The following is a 21,024-nucleotide window of genomic DNA, read 5'->3' on the forward strand; positions in this document are numbered from 1 at the left end:
ACTTTGTTTTAAACATTTTAAAATAAGAAAATTTTTTCGAGTTCCTTTTCCAGGAGTAGGATTGAAATAAGCTGAATTCGGTTTTACTGTAACTTTAGTTTGTTTTTGATAATTTTTCAACAGCTTTTTAATGTATTAAGTATAAAGTACAGACTAGTTTAATTAGCCTTTATTCTATTGTATGATGCTATAAACAAAATCAGAATGCAAAGATCTACTTCAAAAATTTGTATAAAAAAAAAACAAAAACCTAAATCTGCTGTCAACAACAGATGTATGATGCCGTCTTAATTTATACTACAGCTGTCAAGTCGTACTATTTGACAATAGTATGTAATTAAAAATTTTTCAAAAAATTTTAGGGGGTTCTTTGAAGTTGCGTCTTTTCTCTTTTGTGCACCATTTTAACTATGTATGTACATATGTATACTAAAGCTTAATTTTTTACGGCTATTTTGGAATAAGTTTTAGCTTTGTTGACTAAGTCTTGTTTGTACTTCAGAATGATCACGAAAGAATTACTACAAACATCTTTGTCAATGCTTGCTTATATCAGTAAATAAAATTATGTATGTAAGTACATAATTTATTCATATAAAATTTCCAAAATGAGAAAAAAGTAATAAATGTTCTAACTTGACTTCTCTGTTCATTTTTTTAAGATAAATAAAGTTCTTTTTGTTTTATTAGACAGACACATATGTATTACATTCAGACCTCTTGTTCTTTCTTGTTTCCATTTACATTTACAAATTTTAATGCATGTTTGGATGTTGATCAAGTACATAGACGACTAAAAAGGCCAGAACGCTTGAACTCATCGGCTAGACAAATACAATGTGCAGGGAACTCTTTAGTTGCAATGTCACTTAAAAAAATGGCATTTTCTTAGTTGTAATGTCACTTAAAAAAAATGCATGTCCAAAATCAATTTACGTAAAACCATCCGAATTCATGTTTTGGTTAAAATAAAATTGTTGATACATTATCATTATTCACCAGTTAAAATGAATAGCAAATATGCTATAAAATGGCTTTAAACTGTTTTTGACATTAATCCAAGAAGTAATTTCTTGGATTTGAATTATTTCAAAAATGTGATTATCTGAATGAAATTGTGTTTCACTACGTTATTTACTGTTAACAAGTTTTTGTAAACATTTCCTATACAACATGTACTTATAAAATACAATTTAGCAAGTTTTTCTGGGTCAATAGTTTACATCTTATTTCAAAATATCAAAACAATAATATTTACTGATTCAGTGTATTTTCTAAATAATGTTCAAACATCTTATTTTTTAGATTTTGATGTTGTTTTCGGCGTCGGTTTTTTAGTAACAACAACTTTTTGTTTAGCTTGCTGACTCTTTAGAGCTTTAACAATTTTTTGTTCTTCTATTAAAAATGCACGAACTATTCTTTCACGTACACATGTGTGGCAAAGAACACCTCCGTAAGTACGACGAACAGTTTTCTGGCGTTTTGAAATGCGAGATCTCTCACTTGGTCTGGTTGGTTTAATGCCTTTTAATTTTTCTTTACATTGTCCACACTTTGGAACAGATTTATTTTTTTTTACATATTGGTAAACTAATCTACCACCGGGTGTTCTTACACTAAAAATTGAGTTGCATTAAAAAATAAACAAATTAAAAATAATTTACCACTTACATTCGCCTTCTGTTCGATTTGGTATTGTAAGACAATCGTCTTCTTAAAGTAAGCCGTTGAACCATTGCTATAAAACCTATCAAAATATAGCATTATAATATCAACATTAAGTAAAAAATGTAATTATTTGTGAATATATTTATTAAATTGAATATTCATTGTGGTCGATGATTCGAAATTCTTTTGAATAACATAAAACCACATCCACCTACCTTTATTAAGCAGGCTAGAAAGGAAGTGAACATATTATTACAATGACATTTTGGTTTACTGGGATTTTCTTCAGGAACTTTATTTGCAGCATTGCCACTTTGTTTTAAATCAATTAAATTTCTAACATTTGATGAGAAAGTAAAGAAACCGTAATAATATTACATAGGCTATGCATTATTTAACAAATTTGTTTTTAATAGTGTTTAGCATATCGCGGTTTAGCATTGTTTTAGCTTATGAGTGTATCTATAAGTTCTAGGATCACAGGATCCATGACTGATCTTAATTTAATACTTTGTACTAATTTGGAATAGATGAGTTGTTGTAATTTCCGATATTACTATTTTTTACAAATGTTTTTAATAGACCATCAAACAGAGGAAAAATAATATATTTGATATTGGTGATAACAACAATGTTTTTTATAAATTAATGTTAAAAAAAATTGCTTTTGCATATTGAGTTGTTCACAAATATTTAAAATACTTAAACCTACATTATTCTACCTTGGTGTGCCGAAATTAAAATGCATGGAATTTATAATTTGTATAAGAAAATCTAAGGTGAAACTGGAGAATAGACCTTTTCGGCCTTATCAACTATAATAACTATTTTTAAAATATTTAAAAATATCATTGAATATTAGAAAAAGATAAAAATAAACCGGGGAATTTGCAAAAAATTTAAAAAAAATTTTTCGTTTTGGTTTTTATCAAAAAAAATTCATTTCGCATTTCGCATACATATAAGTATTTGCTTTGTTAATTTTTATTTAGTCAATGGGTTTGATTGTGTTTTATTCCGATGTTACAAACTTTTACTTTTATTAAGTCACCTTAATTATATGTACTGTTGTTTCCGCTTTTTCTGTTTTTTGCTTATTTCACATAAACTAAATAACATTAATTTTTCTCAAAAAATAAAATATTTAAATGTCAAAGTGAATATTTACGAAAGTTGGTGTAAGGTCAGTTTACATTCAGTAAAGAAAAGTGTAAGCAGGAAGTTAATATTTCTGGGTTTATCTAAATTTTGACATAACGCATAGCTAAAAAAGTTTTGTTTATATATTACAGTATTACATATTTATGTTTCCACTTCAACAGAAAATTTTAAGTTTCTTACATTAAATTGAATTTAAAAGTTTTACAAAAATGTTAAACTTTTATTAAATTAAATACGGAATCCAGTGATAAAACATAGAGCGCTCTTAAAATAAGGTAGAATAAATTTTTAATATACAAAACATTATGTGTATTATTGCAAGAAAATTTATACATGTATTTAATTACAATTATGACTAACTAGATAATTTCCAACTTTCGTATAATTTTAATACACATATTATATTATTATATTTATTTACATCGGGAATTTTACATTTTGAATATTGTGTTGCCAAAAACCAAAGTATATGTATAAATATAGAAAATATACATATCATTTAAACAATATATATGTCATACAATAATAATGCAGAAATATATATATATATATATCTATATAATGATAGTTCTATATATGAGATATTATATTTACTTATGTGTTCCTAAATTAATAGATAAATAGAATTTCCTTTCCAGCGTAATATATCTTTCTATACAAATCATTTACAAATATTGTAATGGGAAAGGATTTTATTGGTGCATTTTCAAACATGGATATGTAAATAAATTTTTTTAGAATGTTGTGTATCTTACTAAAATATGTGTTTTTTTCTCAGATATCCTTCAAAGCATCCCGCTTTAAACAAAATTACGGAACTTAAAATTAGAACATGTACTCAGTATAACAGACATGATGAAAAATCTAAACAAGAAAATTCTGTTTTAAAAGCAGCAAAGAATGGTAAACAATTTCGTATATACCTATAGGCACAAAATAAAGAAATTAACAAGTGATTGTTTTAGGATTAGAAAAAAACTGTCATAATAATTTTCAAAGTTTTGAAGAGACTTCATGCAACAGGTAAATACAGAAACCAATCACACAGATTTTTAATAATGATAAAATTTTAATTAGAAAAATACAGAATGGTTTGAAAAAATTGTTGAATGGAGTTTCTAAATTTAAAAATGTGCAATACAACAATGATGTGGTAATTATCTCTTCTGACGATTCTTTGTCAATGGACGAATTCAAGAGGAAAGTAAATGAAAAAGATAATGATACATACATTATAGAATATTTGAAAAATTCAAGAACACACAATGGTAAAAATCATACCAGCTGCAAAACTTTTAAAAGAAGAAACGTTATCGTTCGGATAAAAAGATCACACAAAATTCAAAATCTATTGAATAAAAATAAACTCCGCTGCGTATCTTCAAATACTCTTTCAAATAAACTTACAAAACAATTGAAAAGTCAATCAAAAAATAAGGAAGCTGACAGTTATATAGATTCAAATAAGAAAACATGGCGCAATTCACTTAATGATAATTTAAATATTTTTAGTTCAAAAAAGTGCAATTATTCAACCAGGAATCGAAGCTTGACTCACACTACCCCTTGTGATACAGAACCTACCACTTTAGACAAATCTCTACAAAAATTTCCATTGTTCGAAACAATTTTTATAGACACTATAAACATAGAGGATTCAGAAAATTCATCATCACTTCATACATCTCCCAATAAGGAAGCTATCGACTTGAAATTCGAAAAAAAGCATCAAATACATCATAAAGAAGAAAATAGTTTGCACCGCAGATTAATTAAAAGTAATATTGCAACTAAAAAAAAGGCAAGAACACGTTTAAAAAACTTTAAAAAGTTGGAAAGCGGTATAAATTTAAAAAATTGCATAGTAAAAGTAAAGAACTTAAGTTTAGCACAAATAAAAAAAAAAATAAAAGAAGCAAGATACCGAGCAAACCGTCGTAGAAGAAGTTGGTCAGTATCTGATGTAGCACGCGAACATGATCGTCGTTTGAATTTTTTCCCAAAAGCTGGGCCATCTCACATCGACTACCATGCTCTAATCAAGCTCCCTACAGTAAAACCAAAGGTGCCAAGGACATTGAAAAGAAAGCGAGAATAAGTTTTCTCAAAAGAGTAGGATAATTATAATTTAAAGATGATTTAATAAAGATTAATTTAGTACTTTTATAATTTTATTAGATCTATTATTTTTGTTCTAATTCATAAAATATTTTATAGCTTTATGAGATCTTTATTATTTTTATTCTAATTCAAAAATATTAAAATAATTCAATTCATAATATTTAATTCTAATTCATATTGTTCATTATTCTGATAATGTAGCAATGTATCTACTTTAGCAACTTCCTTTTATTTCTTAAAAGCTTACTTAATATTGTACTCTTAATAACTAAGCTTCTATTAATTTAAGCTCCTGTTATATAAAATTTTCATTACCATTCTCAAACGCTGCTCTTTTTTTTTGAGTAGGTAGTATTCTAGAAATTAATGCAGAAACAAACTGATTGTTCCGGAATTGTCTATAATGATACATAAATGTATGAGTGGAGCTAGAAGATAATCATGATTGCTTTTTATTTAGATTTAATATCGTAAGCAGTATTTATTTTTTCCAATAAAATTTTTAAAATTAGTTTGGAATTGATTCGATTTTATTTAAATTCTGGCTCAATCAATTTTACTTTGAAAATTTTCTGGACGATAGCTTCCATTAGTACTAGTGTACTTTATAATAAGAATAATTCAAAATTTTTATTGAGTGGCGTAAGTACACACAATATAGGTATGTATATAGTAAGCAATTACTAATTTCTATATTAAACTCAGATTAACTATTAGATTTTGTCATATACGTAAACAATTACTAAGATTTAATCTGATTTTGATGAAAGCCATATATGAGGAGCTCAGCGCAATAGTGGCCTGCTTGCTAAAATGAAATTTCGAGTCAATCGCGATTGAAATGTTAAATATTTAATTTTTAAGAAAATTTTTTAAAAGCAAAAACAAACTTTTGTTAAAATAGAGTGAAAAGAGGAGAAAACTAAGTATTTTGAAAGTATTGAACATAATAACTCATTTTTTCCAAAAATGTTGGATAGGCCACTAATGCGCTGAGCACCTCATAGTAAAACACAGTTACTTACTTTGGTATGGAAAGTCATATATGTATGTAAACACTGTTAGTTACTGCTTACATTTACGACAATATTTACAATTTAATCTGAGTATAATGAAAGTCGTATATGTTAACATTGATTGACATTAAACTTTGTCTGACGGCAAATAATGCGACTTACTCTATTCTCATCAGACTTACTGTATGTAAATTTTTTAAAAGTAAAATGGCAACAATACATAATTGATTTTGTGGAAATTTTAAACCGCAATCAGTTGATTTCTATTTTGGTCATACTTTTCATAGTAAAATTATTAAATTTTGATGTAAAATCTATAATAGCTAACAAACTTTATTGTAGATGTAACATTATATTTTGTAGTAGTCGTCGACAGTAGTTTAGATTTTGTCGTAAATGTAAACGGAACCTTAAACGCACTTATTGCTGAAATATGTTTCCATTGTTTTACTTTTTACCTAGTTAGGGAAAGCTCTACTTTTACGTTAAATAACTTTGCAATTAGAAGACATTACATTACTTTTTACATAAAACTTTTAATAATTTGCAAGTTTGAAGTTTACTTACTAACAATTAGACAAACTTATATGAAGATATGATGAAATTTATTTGCTTTCAAGTTTATTTTATTCAAAAAAATTTTATAGTGAAAAATAAATAAACTTTATGAAGTTGATTATGGCAAATACAATAAATGACCAAAAAGTGTTATTTTTAAGGATATAATATATTTTTTTATTTGACTTGTTAAATTTTATAAAACGAATGAAAGGAGATTTTTAATTTTTAAACTAGTTATCCCTTTTTATTCGTTCCTCTATTTTGCTTAAAAATTCTCAAATTTTAATTAAAATATCTTGCATATAAATGTTTTTGCCTGGTAACCCTAGTTTTATTTAACCAAAATTTCTTAAACTGTAATGCGAGTTTTGATAAATGTCATAATATTCTTAGTTTGTCAAAACGGTGCCGTCAAAACTTATATTTTAATTCAAAATTTAAATTTTGTTTTATTTTGTTGTTGGTCGCGGGTCAATATTTTGAATTTTTAAATAAAATGAAAACAATATATTTTATGTGATGGAGAATTTTGAAGACTATTTAGAAATTCAAAAGAACAAGATTGAAAACGAAAAGCTTCTCCTCCAAAACAAAAACAGGAACAAAATAAATGAAAATCCTTTGGATGACTGCGATAAGGATGTTCGCTTTTTAAAGACTGAGATATGCAAAAGCAATACTGATAGTAATATAATATGTGAAAATGATGGTGTTGAAAAAAATTTGGAAAATTTAGCGCGTTTGGTCACAATTTCCAACACTAGCATTAAGGACTTGGAAACAAATGTTATCTCGGAGATTCCGGAAATGTCTTCCTGTTACCAAAATATGGGTTATTCAAATCCAAATAATAGTTTTTATAACAAAAATAGTAACTTGCAGCATAATGCAAAACATAACTTTTCTAAAGAAGACAACCATTTAAAAAATAACGATTTGAACTTTAAATTTGCTGGAGGTGATGTCAGTATGTTGCATGAAAAGGAAATATCGCATAATAAACAAAATAATTGGACCAGAAGAAATAAAAATGTAAGGAAATTAATTCAATATTTCTGTAGGTACTTATACTTAATTTTATTCAAAATAAAAAGAATTATGCTCTTTATTAAAATTTAAATATGTACCTATATAGTATTTAATTTTTATTTCGAGCAAATAAATTTCATGTAAGTGTAAAATTTAAGGATTATTTTTCGGATTTCACTGATCTCTCTTACCACATATAGTAATCTTAGTTACACGTGCTAACAAAACATTAAATTACACTACTTGCCTATATTTATACACCTACGTTATTGAAAACCACTTACAGGATACAATATTTATTCAATTGCGTGTTTAGTAATACAAAACACTTCAAAATGTTTAGATGTTTTTTTTACGTTTTTTTTTTAATTGAGTGTGTTTGCAATACTAAATTATTTATTTTAGAAGTTTTTAAATGCTAATTTCAAAAAAAAATTGAACGGTTAATATAAAATCTTCCATAAAAATTTATTTAGATTTACCTATGCTGTTATAATGTTAACATTTTAACAATTCGAAAGTGAGAAAAAGATTTTTCGTAAATTCATCAAAAGTGTTATTGTTCAACAAATTTTAACAAATCAAAAGTGTTATTGGTTTTTGATTCGCCCGTTTTAATACTTATATGTATAACGTTAATCAACTATAATTTGTAGTCACAATTTTTTAATATCAAAATTGTTTAATTTGCAAACTCTTGCGGTAATATATTCATTTCACACGTTTTTTGTTACATGTCCACATACATTAATTATACATTAATATACATACATACCTACAAACATTATGTATTTATTTTAATTTAAAAATCAATAGTTATATGAGTAACGGAGACTATTGAGTTGCAGGACAACAAACGTATTCATATGAAAATTGTCATTTTAATTGAAGGTATCTTTTAAGTAATAAGTGAATTTATTACTTTACTTTAAGACATTTTTTGATTTTTCATATTTAAAATAGGTACCTAGGTAAATATGTAGGCAGGTATATACCCCTATATTTCAAAATAATATGCCAATCCACATTTAACTCACATTTAAAAAAAATTTATTCAAGAATCTATTAGACATACCATTATTATATTTAACTTATAAAACAATGTCTTAAATTTTTTTCGTATGAAAAGTCAACAATTCTTTTTTTTTGTATGACCTAAATTTTTTTCAAGTCGCTATGACAATCATCATCGTTAGTTTTATAAAATCCTTTTAATGTGATTATTGTAATTACATATTATTTAACCCCGTTTAATAGAATAGTAAGATGAATACAAATATTTTTTGTTCTTAACAAGTTTTGACGAGGAAACTCGTAGAAATAAAAAATATAAAATATACAATACAAGTATTAACTGGCGTTACATTTTTACTTCCTATCATTTCCAACTGCATGGTATGTTAGGATAATGTAATTCTGGTACGACTTAACCAAAGAACAAGTTGTTGTTCACCAACAAAATTTTTACTCTATATTGTTGTTCAAATTTTCAAAAAATATAGAGTGTCAACTCGAAGAATTCTCATAAACATGGGAGCAGTATAATTGTTTAGGTCTGAATCTATTACTAATTTCTGAAATGATTAAATCAATTCGTTCTTTATATACTATCAATACTCAAAGTAAACTTATGATTATTCATGATTTATTAGCAATAATTAGATTTAAATATCATTGTAAAGATACTTATTTAGGATTGTTTTTTTTGTTATATGTATTGACTAATAAGTAAAAAATAATTAATTACTGCAAAACTATTCAAATGATATTTGAAAATTCAAAGAACTGTTGTGAAGTAACTGCTTTTACACCAAAGTTTTAAAATTTCAATATAACTTTAACACTTCAATATATTCGCCGTTTCGACCATTGCAAAAAAATTGATAAACAAAAAACCAACGTTTATGGAGTCATTGTTCTCTTTCTGTTTGAAATGCTTATATGTTCTAGAATCTAGGGAATCTTACGACCATAATAAATATTCTATCGTTTGCGGTACAATAACATTTTATTGCGCGATTTCGATTTTGAAGTTTTCAAAACATGTTTTCAGATTTTATTTGCTGCAATTTCTCGTGTTCTACTTGTTTAAAAGTCAGGACATTGAACTTTCTAAAATTTTTAGTGTTTGTTCTGCAAAAAAAGTATTTATAATAATTTTATATATAATAATATAATGGTATGAACTACCGTAGGATTGTTATCTAAAATTGTATTTCCTGTCTCAGTCAACTAACAAGGACATAAAAATATATAATGTATTTTTAGGTTGCGAAAAATGGAAAAAAAGCATAAGAATTTTAACCACTAAACTAAACTATGTACATGGGTATTGATATAGCTTTAATATAAATATTTCTTACTTGTTATTCTTATTACCAAAAAAAAAAAAAAACTGAAAAATGAAAATTTTTTATTAGGAAAGCAAAATAATTTCATAAAGTTTTTGTAAGACGATTTGATTGCATGTTGTAAATTGTTTTGAAAACATAATCATACACTATTATAATAATTTCATATAGTAATAATATAAAAACAAATTTCCCAAAGTATCCTTTTATACATTTATGTATATTACAGGGAAGCAATTTTAGAAAGTGTGAGAGTTTAATAGATTTAGACAACTAGAATATAACCACTATTTAAATATTGTAGGCCATATAAAAATTGCTTTATATTTTCATATTTTGATTTTTATTTCGTAATTACATTGCGAATGTTTCTTTTGCAGAGAAACTATCGCAATCACACACATACACGGTTAATTTAAGTACCAGTAAAAAAGGAATAATTAGCTAAATTTTTACTTTGGAAAAATGCAGCTTATTTTTGCGAGTCTTAAAACATTTCGTAAGATATTAAGTAGATAGGATACAAAACGTTTTACAAAAATATATAGAATACGAAAAATTCATTACAAATATAATAACTTGATATTATTATTTTAGCACATAGATTACTAAAGCAAGAAATAAAAAGAACGGTTGAAAAAGTAAATAATTACTTTTTTAATTCCTGTACATACATATACAAATGTTTATTCCATTTTATAAAAAAAAATATTTTAAATTTTAATGTAATTATAAATACTTTCGTTTTTCTTGAATGAGTCTGTACATAAAATTTTTTGATCCGGTTCGCGTTTTCAGTTTAAATTATAAAATCAAGGTAATAAAAATAGTTAATTGTTATAGTTTGTTTGCAATGGTTGTAAAAAATTTCGTTATTCTTATCCTTGATTTTATTTATTCTTGCGCTGAAAGCCGACTAGAACGTTCAATCATGTATATAAGTTTTCTAGTAATTGTAAATAACGAACAATATTCAATTATTAATATGCAAATTGATTTTTTTTTAAAAAAATATGTTCCAGGATGATATGGAGCAATGGATTTCGGATACTTTTTATTCATATTTTCCTAGCTTAAATGCAGAACAAACGAAAAGGGAAAATAATAATCGTGGTAGACAATTGGATTATCAGAATTATTTAAAAAAGGCAATAATTGTAATTTAGAAATAAAAAATTATTTGAATTAAAAAATTTTTATTTAAAGATAGCAAATAGTGAAAATCAAACTATTGAAAGTAAAGATAAGGACTTTCAAAATTTGAACAATGCAAATTTAACTCGCAATGCCGATAAGTCAGAAATGGAAATTATTGTTACAACAAATCCAAATTATGAAAATCCTTTAAAGCAACGAGAAAACTATAATCAAACTGCATTGCGGCCTTCAAGCACTAGAGATAGGTTGTTAGAAGATTTGAAGCATACTGAACTATCAAACATCATTTATGGGGACGCAGCTCAAAGAAGGAAACAAGCTGAAGCAGAAGTAAATAAAATTTTTTAAAATATGTTATAACTAAAAAATCTGATTATTTTTTAGAGGGAAATACAAAAAAAGAAGGAGTACCAAAGGGACTTAATGAGACAAATTGAAGAAAAACGCCGAGAAATTGAGTTATTAAAAGAAAAAGAGAAAATGGAAGATGAAAATTTGACTAGGTAATTATAGAAATTTTTTACTTTTTCAATGATTTTAGTATAAAAAAATATTTATAGAAAATTGGAGGAGCAATTAAAAACAATAAAATTACAAGAAGAACTTGAAAGAGAAAAAATTAAAACTGAAAGAGTAAGAGCAAAATTTATTTATAAAAAATCATTTTTTATCTTAAATTATATTTTTTATTTAATTTAAATTTAAGGCTAAATTCGAGATTGAAAGAAATAAAATTATTCGTGAACAGCTTATTTCAAAATTAGAGAAAGACAAATTACAAGTAAAGCCTCCTGAGAGTTCTTCATGTGAAACAAAGTCGGAAAATGAAAAGGAGTTACATGATGCGTTTTTAGTGGACAAAAACAAAAATGAAGTTTATCGTTTTTTTACAAATTCTGCTCAAGATTACCGAAAGCCCCTTCAAAATCATGTTTCGACCGATGCTTTCGATGATTTCGTTAATAGTAGTAGTGCAAACGAGCAAATTCTTTTAGATTCACCAAATTTTGATTCTTTTGTCCGAAATGAGCACACACCGTTACTTCCAATAGATTGTGCACATGGAAATCGCAAAATTTGCCCATTTTGTGAAATTAAATTGAAAAACTATGAAAGTTGGTGCCCCAGTTGTAAACAACAAATACTAGATGATGGTGCAGAAAACCGCACAATGTTATGTGAGAATTGTGAAAACCAGTATTTAATTTGTTCTGCGTGTGATAAAAAGAAAATAATTTGTGAATTTTGTCATCGAAAAAGAAATATTTGTGCAAGCTGTACCAGAAAATTTTGTGTTCATTGTGGGAATTCTATTAAACCAAATATAAAGAGTAAACTTAAAACTTCCAAAACCGATTTAGTAAATAATCAAATGTCCGCAGTCCCTTCAGAACATTCTTTCCAAGTTTTAGAATTGTCGAATAGTGAAAATCATGAAGTTCCAATAAATAACTCTAAGCATTCCAAATTTTCAAATAATTTAGATAGAGCAATGAAATTCTCAACAAATTACTCTACGAATTCAATATTCAATCCGGAAAATAAAAGTTTGAATTCTTCATATTTTGAATTTGGAGTCCGAAATGGAGAAATTGTTGTTAACAATAGAATATATAACAACACACACAAAAGAACTTTGAATAAAAACCTTCCAAATGGTGTCAAAAAAGCTACAGCAGATAACAAAACTAAAACTAAACTAAATATCGAAAATACTTCCCTTAATGAAATGCCTCTTTTGAGGGAAGTACCAAAAAAATTTACTTTAAAAAACAAAAACGAAACAAAGCATAAATTATATAGGGATATTAAAAGTACAAATAGCAGCATTGATGATTTATCTCGAAAATGGGAGGTGAGTTACAAGATTTTTGCTATAAATTAATTAATATTTGTATAATCAATTAATATAAAATTTATACAGGTTCCTGCTGTAGAAAAACGAACCATTTCTACAAATTCTCCTATAGTCTTAACTCAGTTGGGAGCTGTGCGTCGACAGTTACAGATGGAACGATTGCAAGCTGAAATTTCGAATTAAAATATTGAACATAGTTTTTGAATTTTAACATAAGTAAAATGTGAAAAATCTTGTTAATATCTTGTGATAAATTGAAAAATAAACTGCATAATTATATACATTAAAATTATCTAGATTTAAACTATCATAAATTTTTGTTTATAGCACCTGCGTAAAACTTTTTATAGCTAACCATAAATTGGTAATTTTTAAAAAAAAATGGATCTAGAACTTTTCTAATGCCTGGAATAATACACTTAACAACTTTTATAACTAATTTTATAACTTTTTAATATTTATTATACCGCTTTGTACAACTATTTGGTAGAAACACGTGTACGTCTATTCCATGCAAAGTTAACGCCATAATTTTTTACACGTTCCTTTTTTGGTTTTTCGTCGCCTTCAATGTACCATCTCCAACCGTTCTTTTCACAATATTCTGCAGCTTCGTCAGCAGAATTAAAGCGCACTTCCATATTTGATAAAGGGTCTCCCCTGAAATAAAACATTTTAAACATGTATCATTTTGTTTTCAGGCTTATTTTTATACGAAGATGCCCATCCCATTAAGGGGTTTTCCCAACGTTCTCGGTTATCAAATTCGATTTTCCAACATTGAATATTATGAGTACCACTTTGCATTGCATTTTTTGGAGGCATTGATATCCTGACACGTCGAGTTTTGACATGCTCTTCTGGTACACCAGTTATTGGGCTTATATCTACTTTTTTGGGAACTGTTATTGTTCCTGCAAGTTTATTTTTCTGCTCTAATTCTTCAGGACGTGACAATACAACAGACGAATCGATTGTTGGAGCCTCATTTACAACATCCGACTTATGTCTAATTTGTGATGAAGTCAATATTGTTCTGGACCTAAAAAAAATTTATTAGTATGACATAACAACGAATACGATGCCAAACATAGAAATCATTTTTCCATGTTGTTGCAATTATAAATAACCGCAAATTTTCTTACCAAACAGAGCATTGAGCCTTTGGTAGGAAACGAAGTATTGTGGACATTATGTTATTGTATAACAAAATTTTTATTTTTCCAAAAAAAAATAAAAACTTAAATAACTATTTGTCATAAATCATAGACAACTTTTAGAATAAGCTGTCATTTAAGTATGACTGACTGGTAATCGATTATACTATCAGCTGATATATGTACAAATGTATTATATGAAAATCCAGCCAACAAAACACTTTTCATTGTTTTTATGTCCGACAGATGGCAAAACGATAATTTGAAATATAAATATTAGAATAATATTTAGCTGAAAAGAGATACAAAATTTATCTGCCCTCTTTTAAATTGTTCTATATAAACTTCTACAAATTACTGAAAGGATCTACAAAAAATTATGAAAGTTATAAAAGTATATACAAAACTATGAATCCACCACTAAATAGATGGCAGTAATCGCAATATTATTTTAACAGAAATAATTAAATTTTGATTTTCAAAATTGAATTTTTCTTTTGAATTTAAAAGTCCATCATTTTTGAAAAAATAAATGTAAAAGTAACTTGTCAAAATACTTTATTTAAATATGAAAATAAAATTTTATTGTGACTAACTATTGTAATCTATTTAGCGTTTTTTTCTAAAGTTTGATTTTAATTGGTTTGTTTGTATTGATGTGAAGCTTCTTTGTTGCACAACTCTTTTAAGCAGCAAAATAATTATCCAAAATTTCCATTGTTTTTTGTTCCTTTTCTAAAAAACATCTAATATTTCATGTCTAAACCATGCCTTTTATAGATTTGTATCGAAAATGCTGCCAGTATTGAGGTTCGAAATTGACATTTTAAGAGACGTTTATTTTTAAATTATGGGGTCTCTTGATTTTTTTTTTTAATTTTTTAAATTTTAATAATATCCGAAAATTTTTAGTCTCGTCCAAATAATTTTTTTTTTATAATTATTTGATTCGCTTTTTTTTAAATTAGTGCCAATTGATTTTATAAAAATACTACAAAATTTCAAAAGTGTTTTGTTTCAAGTTTGACTGCCGCATTCGAACTGCGCTGAAGGTTTTCTTGCCCCATTTTGGAAATCATGTTACTTTTTCTGAATATGTAAATATTTATATAATTCTTTTTATAATTTATACCTACGTACATACATATTGACAGAATAGTTTAATACCTGTAAATAACGTATGAATAATATGTATACTTAATTGCATGTATAATCTAATTTTTTTACTTATTGCTTTTTTCAACGCGATTGAAAATCCTAAGTGATTAAAAAAACATAAAAATGGCATCTCTAATATAAACTTTACGTGATTTTCATCTTATGTTGAAATTCTCGGTTTTACTATAAACATAATGAGAAAAAATGAAACATCCAATCAAAAAAATTATTTAGTTAAAGAATGAGATTTAAAATGAGATTTAAATTTAAGATCATATAAGTATGTGTTATAACTGAGAATTTAAATAATTTTTATTTTTCATGGTTCATGCGCTATTTTGCATACCTGGATGTACTTAGGTGACATGTAAATATAATAAATGAACTTATTATTCATAATATGTATGTATGTATGTATTTCTTCGAAAAATTAAATTTTCAGCGAGTTCTTTTAATTTTTTTTTGTATTGTATGTACTATCATATTGAAGTTTCTTAAATCTTCCTAAATTATCAAGTTAATTAAATAAACTTTCAATTGAAATTTATTTACTAAATAATGTTTTTCGCAAATCGAATAAAATTACTTATTCAGCAGATTATCATACGCCGCTAATCATCGATTGGGGACTTTCATGAACGTAGTAGTGCAAAAACATAATGTAATGTATATTATATAATATATTTTTGACTATATGTACTACACAAACAAAACAGTTCATATGATTTAACTCTGCTACTCATATTAATTTCGCCATTATTGCGAAAATTTATGTTATTTCGCAATGTTTATGAACGCACATCAGTGCCTACCTAACTCATATGGACATAGTTTTTTGTTAAAAAAAAAAATATGTACTCTTTAATATACTTTAAATAATTTGAAATTATATAACAAATATTTTAAGAATAATGTTCCGCAATAATATTCTTAAAACTTAATATTTTATTAATCATGTGTATGTAATTTTAGTCGAAAATTATTCGAGCGCTAGGGCAAAAGAGTTTCTTTCATTACCATATTAATAAACAGATAAAATTAACTTAAATAGTAATAATCTCAGAAAAATTAATAAATAATTGAATTGAAGCATGTTTGTCTAAATAACACTCTGCAGTTCTAGTCGTTATATATGTGTATTTATTACAAATTTATGCAATACATAAATAACATTAATTTTTCTAAACTATGACCTAATTCTTTTCTTTGGTACTAAGTACCTCTATATGTACACAATATGTGCATTCGTACATTGTACATATTTTAATTTTTTATAGCATATATGCTATTTATATTTCTCTAAAAAAATTTTTGATTGAAATATTTAAGGTATATTGCCACTTTATTAAAAAATTTGTTTTATTATTTCAGAATCAAATTATTTATTAAAAAATAGTATATCAACTTAATAAAAATAGTATATTAGAATTTCATTATATTTCAAAATCGATTGTTAAACATCTAAACTGTATAATTTAAAATTTAATTTATAATATTAAAATAAAAACCATGTATAGGGTGTTTAATTTACAATACAAGCATATGCGCATAATCAATTTAAAATATTTATTTCCGGAATTAAATTTGTTAAATTATTACTACAAAATTTATTTATTTTTTTTTGCTTAATTTAATACAATATGTACATATTATAGCAATTAACGAGTAATTTATGCAAATTTGTTGAGGATATTAAATCTCGTGCAATTTAAATTACTTATTATGGTGTTTACACATGAGTAATGTAATGAGTTTTAATTGTAAGAAATTATATTTGGATCCTGATGTTTATTTTTAACTGTTTATAGTGCGAGGGAAATAATATGAGTTTTTATTTTAAGCTTTAGCATTTTATATTTTTATTTAAATGAAAAACAAGTTTACAAAATATTAATTTATTAATTAAATTACATACAAACTAAATGATTTTCTAGTATGGAAATATAATATAATGTCAATTTTAATTTACAAGCAACTTTCAGCATTGTTAGTTAATTTCGTAGTTTTTAAAATATGTAATTAAAAACTATTTAATAAAAAATGAATTATTTGAACGAAATAAATAAATTTGATAAAGAAAATGCAACGATAGATAAAAATGAACTTCTACTATGCTTATTTTTTTTCTTTGACATCTAAAAAATAACTCAAAAAAAAAGTTGGTCTGCGAAATTTTTCTATGAAACTAAGTACTAAAGGCTACTAAGAATATTATTTCTTATTTTGATTTTATGAGCCTGTTTTCAAAACAGATAATGTTGTGAATTGTATAGAAATCTCACATTTAATTTTATAGAGAGTTTAATTAGTTTTCTTCTTAGTGATTTAAAAATTAAATTAAAATTTCGAATAGAATATTTAAATTAAAATTTAATTTACGTAATTTTTTACACACATTTGTATTAACCAGAAATAAAAAATGAAATCTAATGATATAGCGGCAGTAGAGTTACTGGAGTGTTGAATTTGGAATGAGATAAGACAAGATTTCGAAAGCGGTATATTATTTCAATAAACATTTGAAACAAATGCAGTGACTTGGGCTAAATTTAATTTCGACTAAATTAAAAGCTTAATAAAAAAAACACAATTTTGCATACTTTTGAATTAATTTTATACTATTCTAGGTAATTCCATGTTATGACGAGCTTTTGACATTTAGTTAATCCAATTCGTTTAATAATTTGATATGCGCATAAGCACTTCGAAATCATTTTGGTTAGGCTTAATCTTATTCACCTTAGTAACTTTGTTATAGTTTGGAATTACTAAAGGTAAAAGAATTTAGTTTTACTCAACTCTGAAAGCGATTGAATTCAAGTAAAATGAATTTTAATCAAAGTTTGATTTGTTATATAAAGTAAATTACCGCAAATTACAAACATTACAAAGATAAAATGATTATGGCAGTAACGTAGAAACTGAGTTATTATAAATAATTTTTGATAGATCTAAAAAATCTAATTGTAAAAACGTTAAATACATGATGTAATATAATCAGTATTTAAAATTATAATTTCAGCTATAGATATACACATATTTAGACATATATGTACACAATATTCATGTACATTATAGATTCATGTTTTATTTTTTAAGTACAGAAATACTCTTAAAATAAACTCTTAATATTTTTTTTACTAATTTGAATTGGTCAATTCCATTGCTATACTTGAAAATCTTTGAATTTATTAAACTATTTTAATGAAATTTTAAGGTTTAACCAATTTATTTAATGATCAACTTGTTTTCTATTATTTTTGTTTTCCTTTTTATTCTCTTTCCTTAAATTCCTTATAATGCATTCATTTTAAGGTCACACTTTATCACTCAATAGCTTATTATCCTGAAGAACATAATTAAATTAATTATCCTTTTATATAATATCATTTTTAGTAAAAAAGAAATAGAAAAAACAAGATTTATGTCTTGTTTTTTTTTATATTTAATTGCTATGTACTTACACTAGAAATAATTTAAAATTAAAATTATCTATAATTAATTGTTAATAAATTGTTAAAAATTAAAAATTGCACAAAATATTCTATACAATGTGTTGTTAATCAAAATACATTAGAATAAAATAATGAAAAATAAATTAAATTTTTAGCTTCTAATTGTTATTCCATTTTTTTTTGCTTCTGAATTGGGATAATTTTAATAATACAATTTTTGTAATTTATACAATTATATTTATATTATTTATGATTTTGTAATATCAACTTATTTGACTATTTGTTCGAGTTTATTCTCCAATTAAATGCAAAAAGAATTTTGCTTTTTTGGATGGACTATTATATCAATAAAAACAATGGTAATTTATAACTACACATAGATAATAGAAAATGAGATTAATTAACATTGTTTATTTTTCATCAATAGATAATTTAAAAAAGTTTTTACAATCTTCCTTAGAATTGATAAGGTACATATATGAAAATATTAAATTGTAAATATTAAATTTTAAACAAAAATTTCAATTCGAATATACTTATACATATATGTATCATCGAAAATCAATATACATTAGAATTTTACATAAAATTTTTAAAGAATTTTATTTATTCTTTGCATGAACAAATGTAATATTGATCCAAAATAGAAAAAAAAATTTGTAATTTAATTAATTATTAATTTCAATTCTTTAAAATTAACAATAATTAATATGAAACTTTTTATATTAAATGTAAACTCATTTTCTGTCCTCAAAATAATGCAATTTAATTTATGTATAAATTAATTATATTCGGACTTATTTACGTACTTTTGTTTCTAATTAAACTTGTTTTTTTTCTTCCAAAACAAAATTCTATTTATCATTTCTTCTAATTCAATATCGAGACTCTAAATTAAATTAAGAAAAATTATACATTACTTTTATCTTTGTTAAATAATATAATTGTTTTGGTTAAAAAACTTTTGAAAATTTTTATACATTAAAAAAAAATTAAACTACTTAATGGGAAATATCAATGGTTGTTTTTTTTTTTTTTAATTTTCATATTTAAATATTAGTTGTAGAAAGTTTTAACATATATTATATAATTTTTTAACTATATATGTATATAAAAATGTTCACTTTTTTATATCTGATAAAATTTTCTATAATACGAAGGTCATACGCATTCTCCGGGGTTTTGTGCACAATATTTTGGAAATATTGGTTCGGCCTTAATATCTAATTCAATTAATCTATTACGAAATACACCCATACGACTAAAAACTTCGCGTGGTACAGCATCGAAATCATGTTCATCATCTGGATCCGTCCAAAGTCTTCAAAAATTAAATAGATATAGGTTGGATATATTAGAACACAATCAGCATTATGATCAAAAATTAAATATTCTTAAATACCTTTCCGCGATAGCAGCAGTTCTTGGCCATAATCTATTATCTAGTGCGGCCTCATCGACTTGTTCTGTCCATAAGCATGCTTCACCTCCTAATATCTACAATAAATTATGTTTTATATGTAATTTTTTTCTAATGAAAAGCTTTAAATAAAAGCAACCTACTTGTTTCATACGATGAGGATCTAATCGCATTCTATCCCATGGTCGATGTTTATATACATTTTGCCAAGTTCGGTATGGTGAACAAGCTGCATCACCTGCAAGAAAATTTATTTTTATGTAATAAAAATGTACATGATACCATTTACAAACATGTTCAAGCATACATATAATAATACATATATACATAAAATATACATTGTTTTATTTTAATGTTAATCAAACCTGTAGCTCTCCAACTTCCAAAACCACAATCTAAATACCATGCATCAACGTGCGATATAATCAAATTGAAACCGTTATCTAATAAATCATAATTTTCCTGCCAGGTACTGCCACCCCATACTTGAACAACAAATTGTTTTTTAGATAAACAATGAGTATTTGTTAGTCCACTTGACCATACAGAAACATATTTTGGTAATTTATTATTATTAGCGATTTTTAATCTATATTAAATAGGAAAATAAAGAATGGATTATAATAGATTATAATAAAATTAATTGCAAAAATTAATTTTAATTATACCTTTGTAAAGCAGTTGTCATAAAATCACACCACATTCCTCTTAAATCGGTATCATTAAAATATTGTCCCCAACATTCTAAATTCACCTCATCGCCACCTAAATGAAAATAATCAGTTGGCCCTGTTAAATTTAACAATTCTTCATATAATTTTTGAAGAATAAGGTATGTGTTATTATTTTTTGGATTTAGTTGACCACATGGTGGTTCACCTGTTTTAAAAAAAAATATTATGCTAATT

The 21,024-nt window shown here is 25.2% G+C and overlaps 5 protein-coding genes across 9 annotated transcripts in view; 2 read left to right on the plus strand and 3 right to left on the minus strand.

Moving 5' to 3' along the window:
* Window positions 1-1,253: 1,253 nt before the first annotated feature.
* LOC129611092 (60S ribosomal protein L34-like) lies at window positions 1,254-1,945 on the minus strand. The gene is made up of 3 exons (XM_055524033.1): window positions 1,887-1,945; window positions 1,675-1,750; window positions 1,254-1,619 (listed from the first exon to the last, which is right to left on the minus strand). The coding sequence occupies exons 2-3, from the start codon at window positions 1,737-1,739 to the stop codon at window positions 1,295-1,297; spliced, it is 390 nt and encodes a 129-aa protein (XP_055380008.1). The 5' UTR covers window positions 1,740-1,750; window positions 1,887-1,945; the 3' UTR covers window positions 1,254-1,294.
* Window positions 1,946-2,964: 1,019 nt separating this feature from the next.
* Window positions 2,965-5,001, plus strand: LOC129611146 (uncharacterized). 2 transcript variants are annotated; one of them, XM_055524113.1, is made up of 5 exons: window positions 2,965-3,107; window positions 3,457-3,552; window positions 3,611-3,735; window positions 3,798-3,855; window positions 3,910-5,001. In XM_055524113.1, exons 2-5 carry the CDS (start codon window positions 3,512-3,514, stop codon window positions 4,928-4,930), a joined length of 1,245 nt encoding a protein of 414 aa, XP_055380088.1. In that variant the 5' UTR covers window positions 2,965-3,107; window positions 3,457-3,511; the 3' UTR covers window positions 4,931-5,001. The 2 variants fall into 2 exon arrangements, with proteins under 2 accessions (XP_055380088.1, XP_055380089.1); XM_055524114.1 differs by having other exon boundaries at window positions 3,471-3,552.
* Window positions 5,002-6,946: 1,945 nt separating this feature from the next.
* Window positions 6,947-13,262, plus strand: LOC129610898 (repetitive organellar protein). Of its 2 annotated transcripts, none has more exons than XM_055523683.1 (7): window positions 6,947-7,562; window positions 10,933-11,058; window positions 11,117-11,398; window positions 11,453-11,571; window positions 11,629-11,701; window positions 11,775-12,923; window positions 12,993-13,262. In XM_055523683.1, exons 1-7 carry the CDS (start codon window positions 7,050-7,052, stop codon window positions 13,107-13,109), a joined length of 2,379 nt encoding a protein of 792 aa, XP_055379658.1. In that variant the 5' UTR covers window positions 6,947-7,049; the 3' UTR covers window positions 13,110-13,262. The 2 variants fall into 2 exon arrangements, with proteins under 2 accessions (XP_055379658.1, XP_055379659.1); XM_055523684.1 differs by lacking the exon at window positions 6,947-7,562 and adding an exon at window positions 8,136-8,261.
* Window positions 13,263-13,350: 88 nt separating this feature from the next.
* LOC129610899 (NADH dehydrogenase [ubiquinone] iron-sulfur protein 4, mitochondrial) lies at window positions 13,351-14,232 on the minus strand. Its single transcript, XM_055523685.1, has 3 exons — window positions 14,072-14,232; window positions 13,642-13,968; window positions 13,351-13,586 (listed from the first exon to the last, which is right to left on the minus strand). The coding sequence occupies exons 1-3, from the start codon at window positions 14,116-14,118 to the stop codon at window positions 13,406-13,408; spliced, it is 555 nt and encodes a 184-aa protein (XP_055379660.1). The 5' UTR covers window positions 14,119-14,232; the 3' UTR covers window positions 13,351-13,405.
* A 5,090-nt stretch (window positions 14,233-19,322) lies between these two features.
* Window positions 19,323-21,024, minus strand: part of LOC129610742 (probable beta-hexosaminidase fdl) — a 57,107-nt gene continuing 55,405 nt past the window's right edge. For all 3 annotated transcript variants that reach the window (XM_055523420.1, XM_055523419.1, XM_055523418.1), the window contains exons 6-10: window positions 20,785-20,995; window positions 20,482-20,705; window positions 20,260-20,354; window positions 20,099-20,193; window positions 19,323-20,017 (exon numbers count right to left, since the gene is read on the minus strand). In XM_055523420.1, coding sequence (XP_055379395.1) covers window positions 19,858-20,017; window positions 20,099-20,193; window positions 20,260-20,354; window positions 20,482-20,705; window positions 20,785-20,995 — 785 coding nt within the window. In that variant the 3' untranslated portion in view covers window positions 19,323-19,857. The remainder of the gene's footprint in view (window positions 20,018-20,098; window positions 20,194-20,259; window positions 20,355-20,481; window positions 20,706-20,784; window positions 20,996-21,024) is intronic.

The sequence above is a fragment of the Condylostylus longicornis genome, unplaced genomic scaffold, assembly GCF_029603195.1.
Source record: "Condylostylus longicornis isolate FDR11 unplaced genomic scaffold, ASM2960319v2 ptg000048l, whole genome shotgun sequence".
NCBI lineage: Eukaryota > Metazoa > Arthropoda > Insecta > Diptera > Dolichopodidae > Condylostylus > Condylostylus longicornis.

Excerpts from the sequence above, each read along its gene's own strand:
- LOC129611092 (XM_055524033.1), bottom strand. The coding sequence starts at position 1,739 with ATGGTTCAACGGCTTACTTTAAGAAGACGATTGTCTTACAATACCAAA. Across the intron at positions 1,620-1,674 it reads AAATCGAACAGAAGGCGAAT|TGTAAGAACACCCGGTGGTA; the intron begins GTAAGTGGTAAA and ends CTCAATTTTTAG.
- LOC129611146 (XM_055524113.1), top strand. The coding sequence starts at position 3,512 with ATGGGAAAGGATTTTATTGGTGCATTTTCAAACATGGATAT. Across the intron at positions 3,553-3,610 it reads GCATTTTCAAACATGGATAT|ATATCCTTCAAAGCATCCCG; the intron begins GTAAATAAATTT and ends TTTTTTTCTCAG. Across the intron at positions 3,736-3,797 it reads TTTAAAAGCAGCAAAGAATG|GATTAGAAAAAAACTGTCAT; the intron begins GTAAACAATTTC and ends TGATTGTTTTAG.
- LOC129610898 (XM_055523683.1), top strand. The coding sequence starts at position 7,050 with ATGGAGAATTTTGAAGACTATTTAGAAATTCAAAAGAACAAGATTGAA. Across the intron at positions 11,572-11,628 it reads GAAGATGAAAATTTGACTAG|AAAATTGGAGGAGCAATTAA; the intron begins GTAATTATAGAA and ends AAATATTTATAG. Across the intron at positions 11,702-11,774 it reads AAAAAATTAAAACTGAAAGA|GCTAAATTCGAGATTGAAAG; the intron begins GTAAGAGCAAAA and ends TTTAAATTTAAG.
- LOC129610899 (XM_055523685.1), bottom strand. The coding sequence starts at position 14,118 with ATGTCCACAATACTTCGTTTCCTACCAAAGGCTCAATGCTCTGTTTG. Across the intron at positions 13,969-14,071 it reads AAGGCTCAATGCTCTGTTTG|GTCCAGAACAATATTGACTT; the intron begins GTAAGAAAATTT and ends AATTTTTTTTAG. Across the intron at positions 13,587-13,641 it reads TTAATGGGATGGGCATCTTC|GGGAGACCCTTTATCAAATA; the intron begins GTATAAAAATAA and ends GTTTTATTTCAG.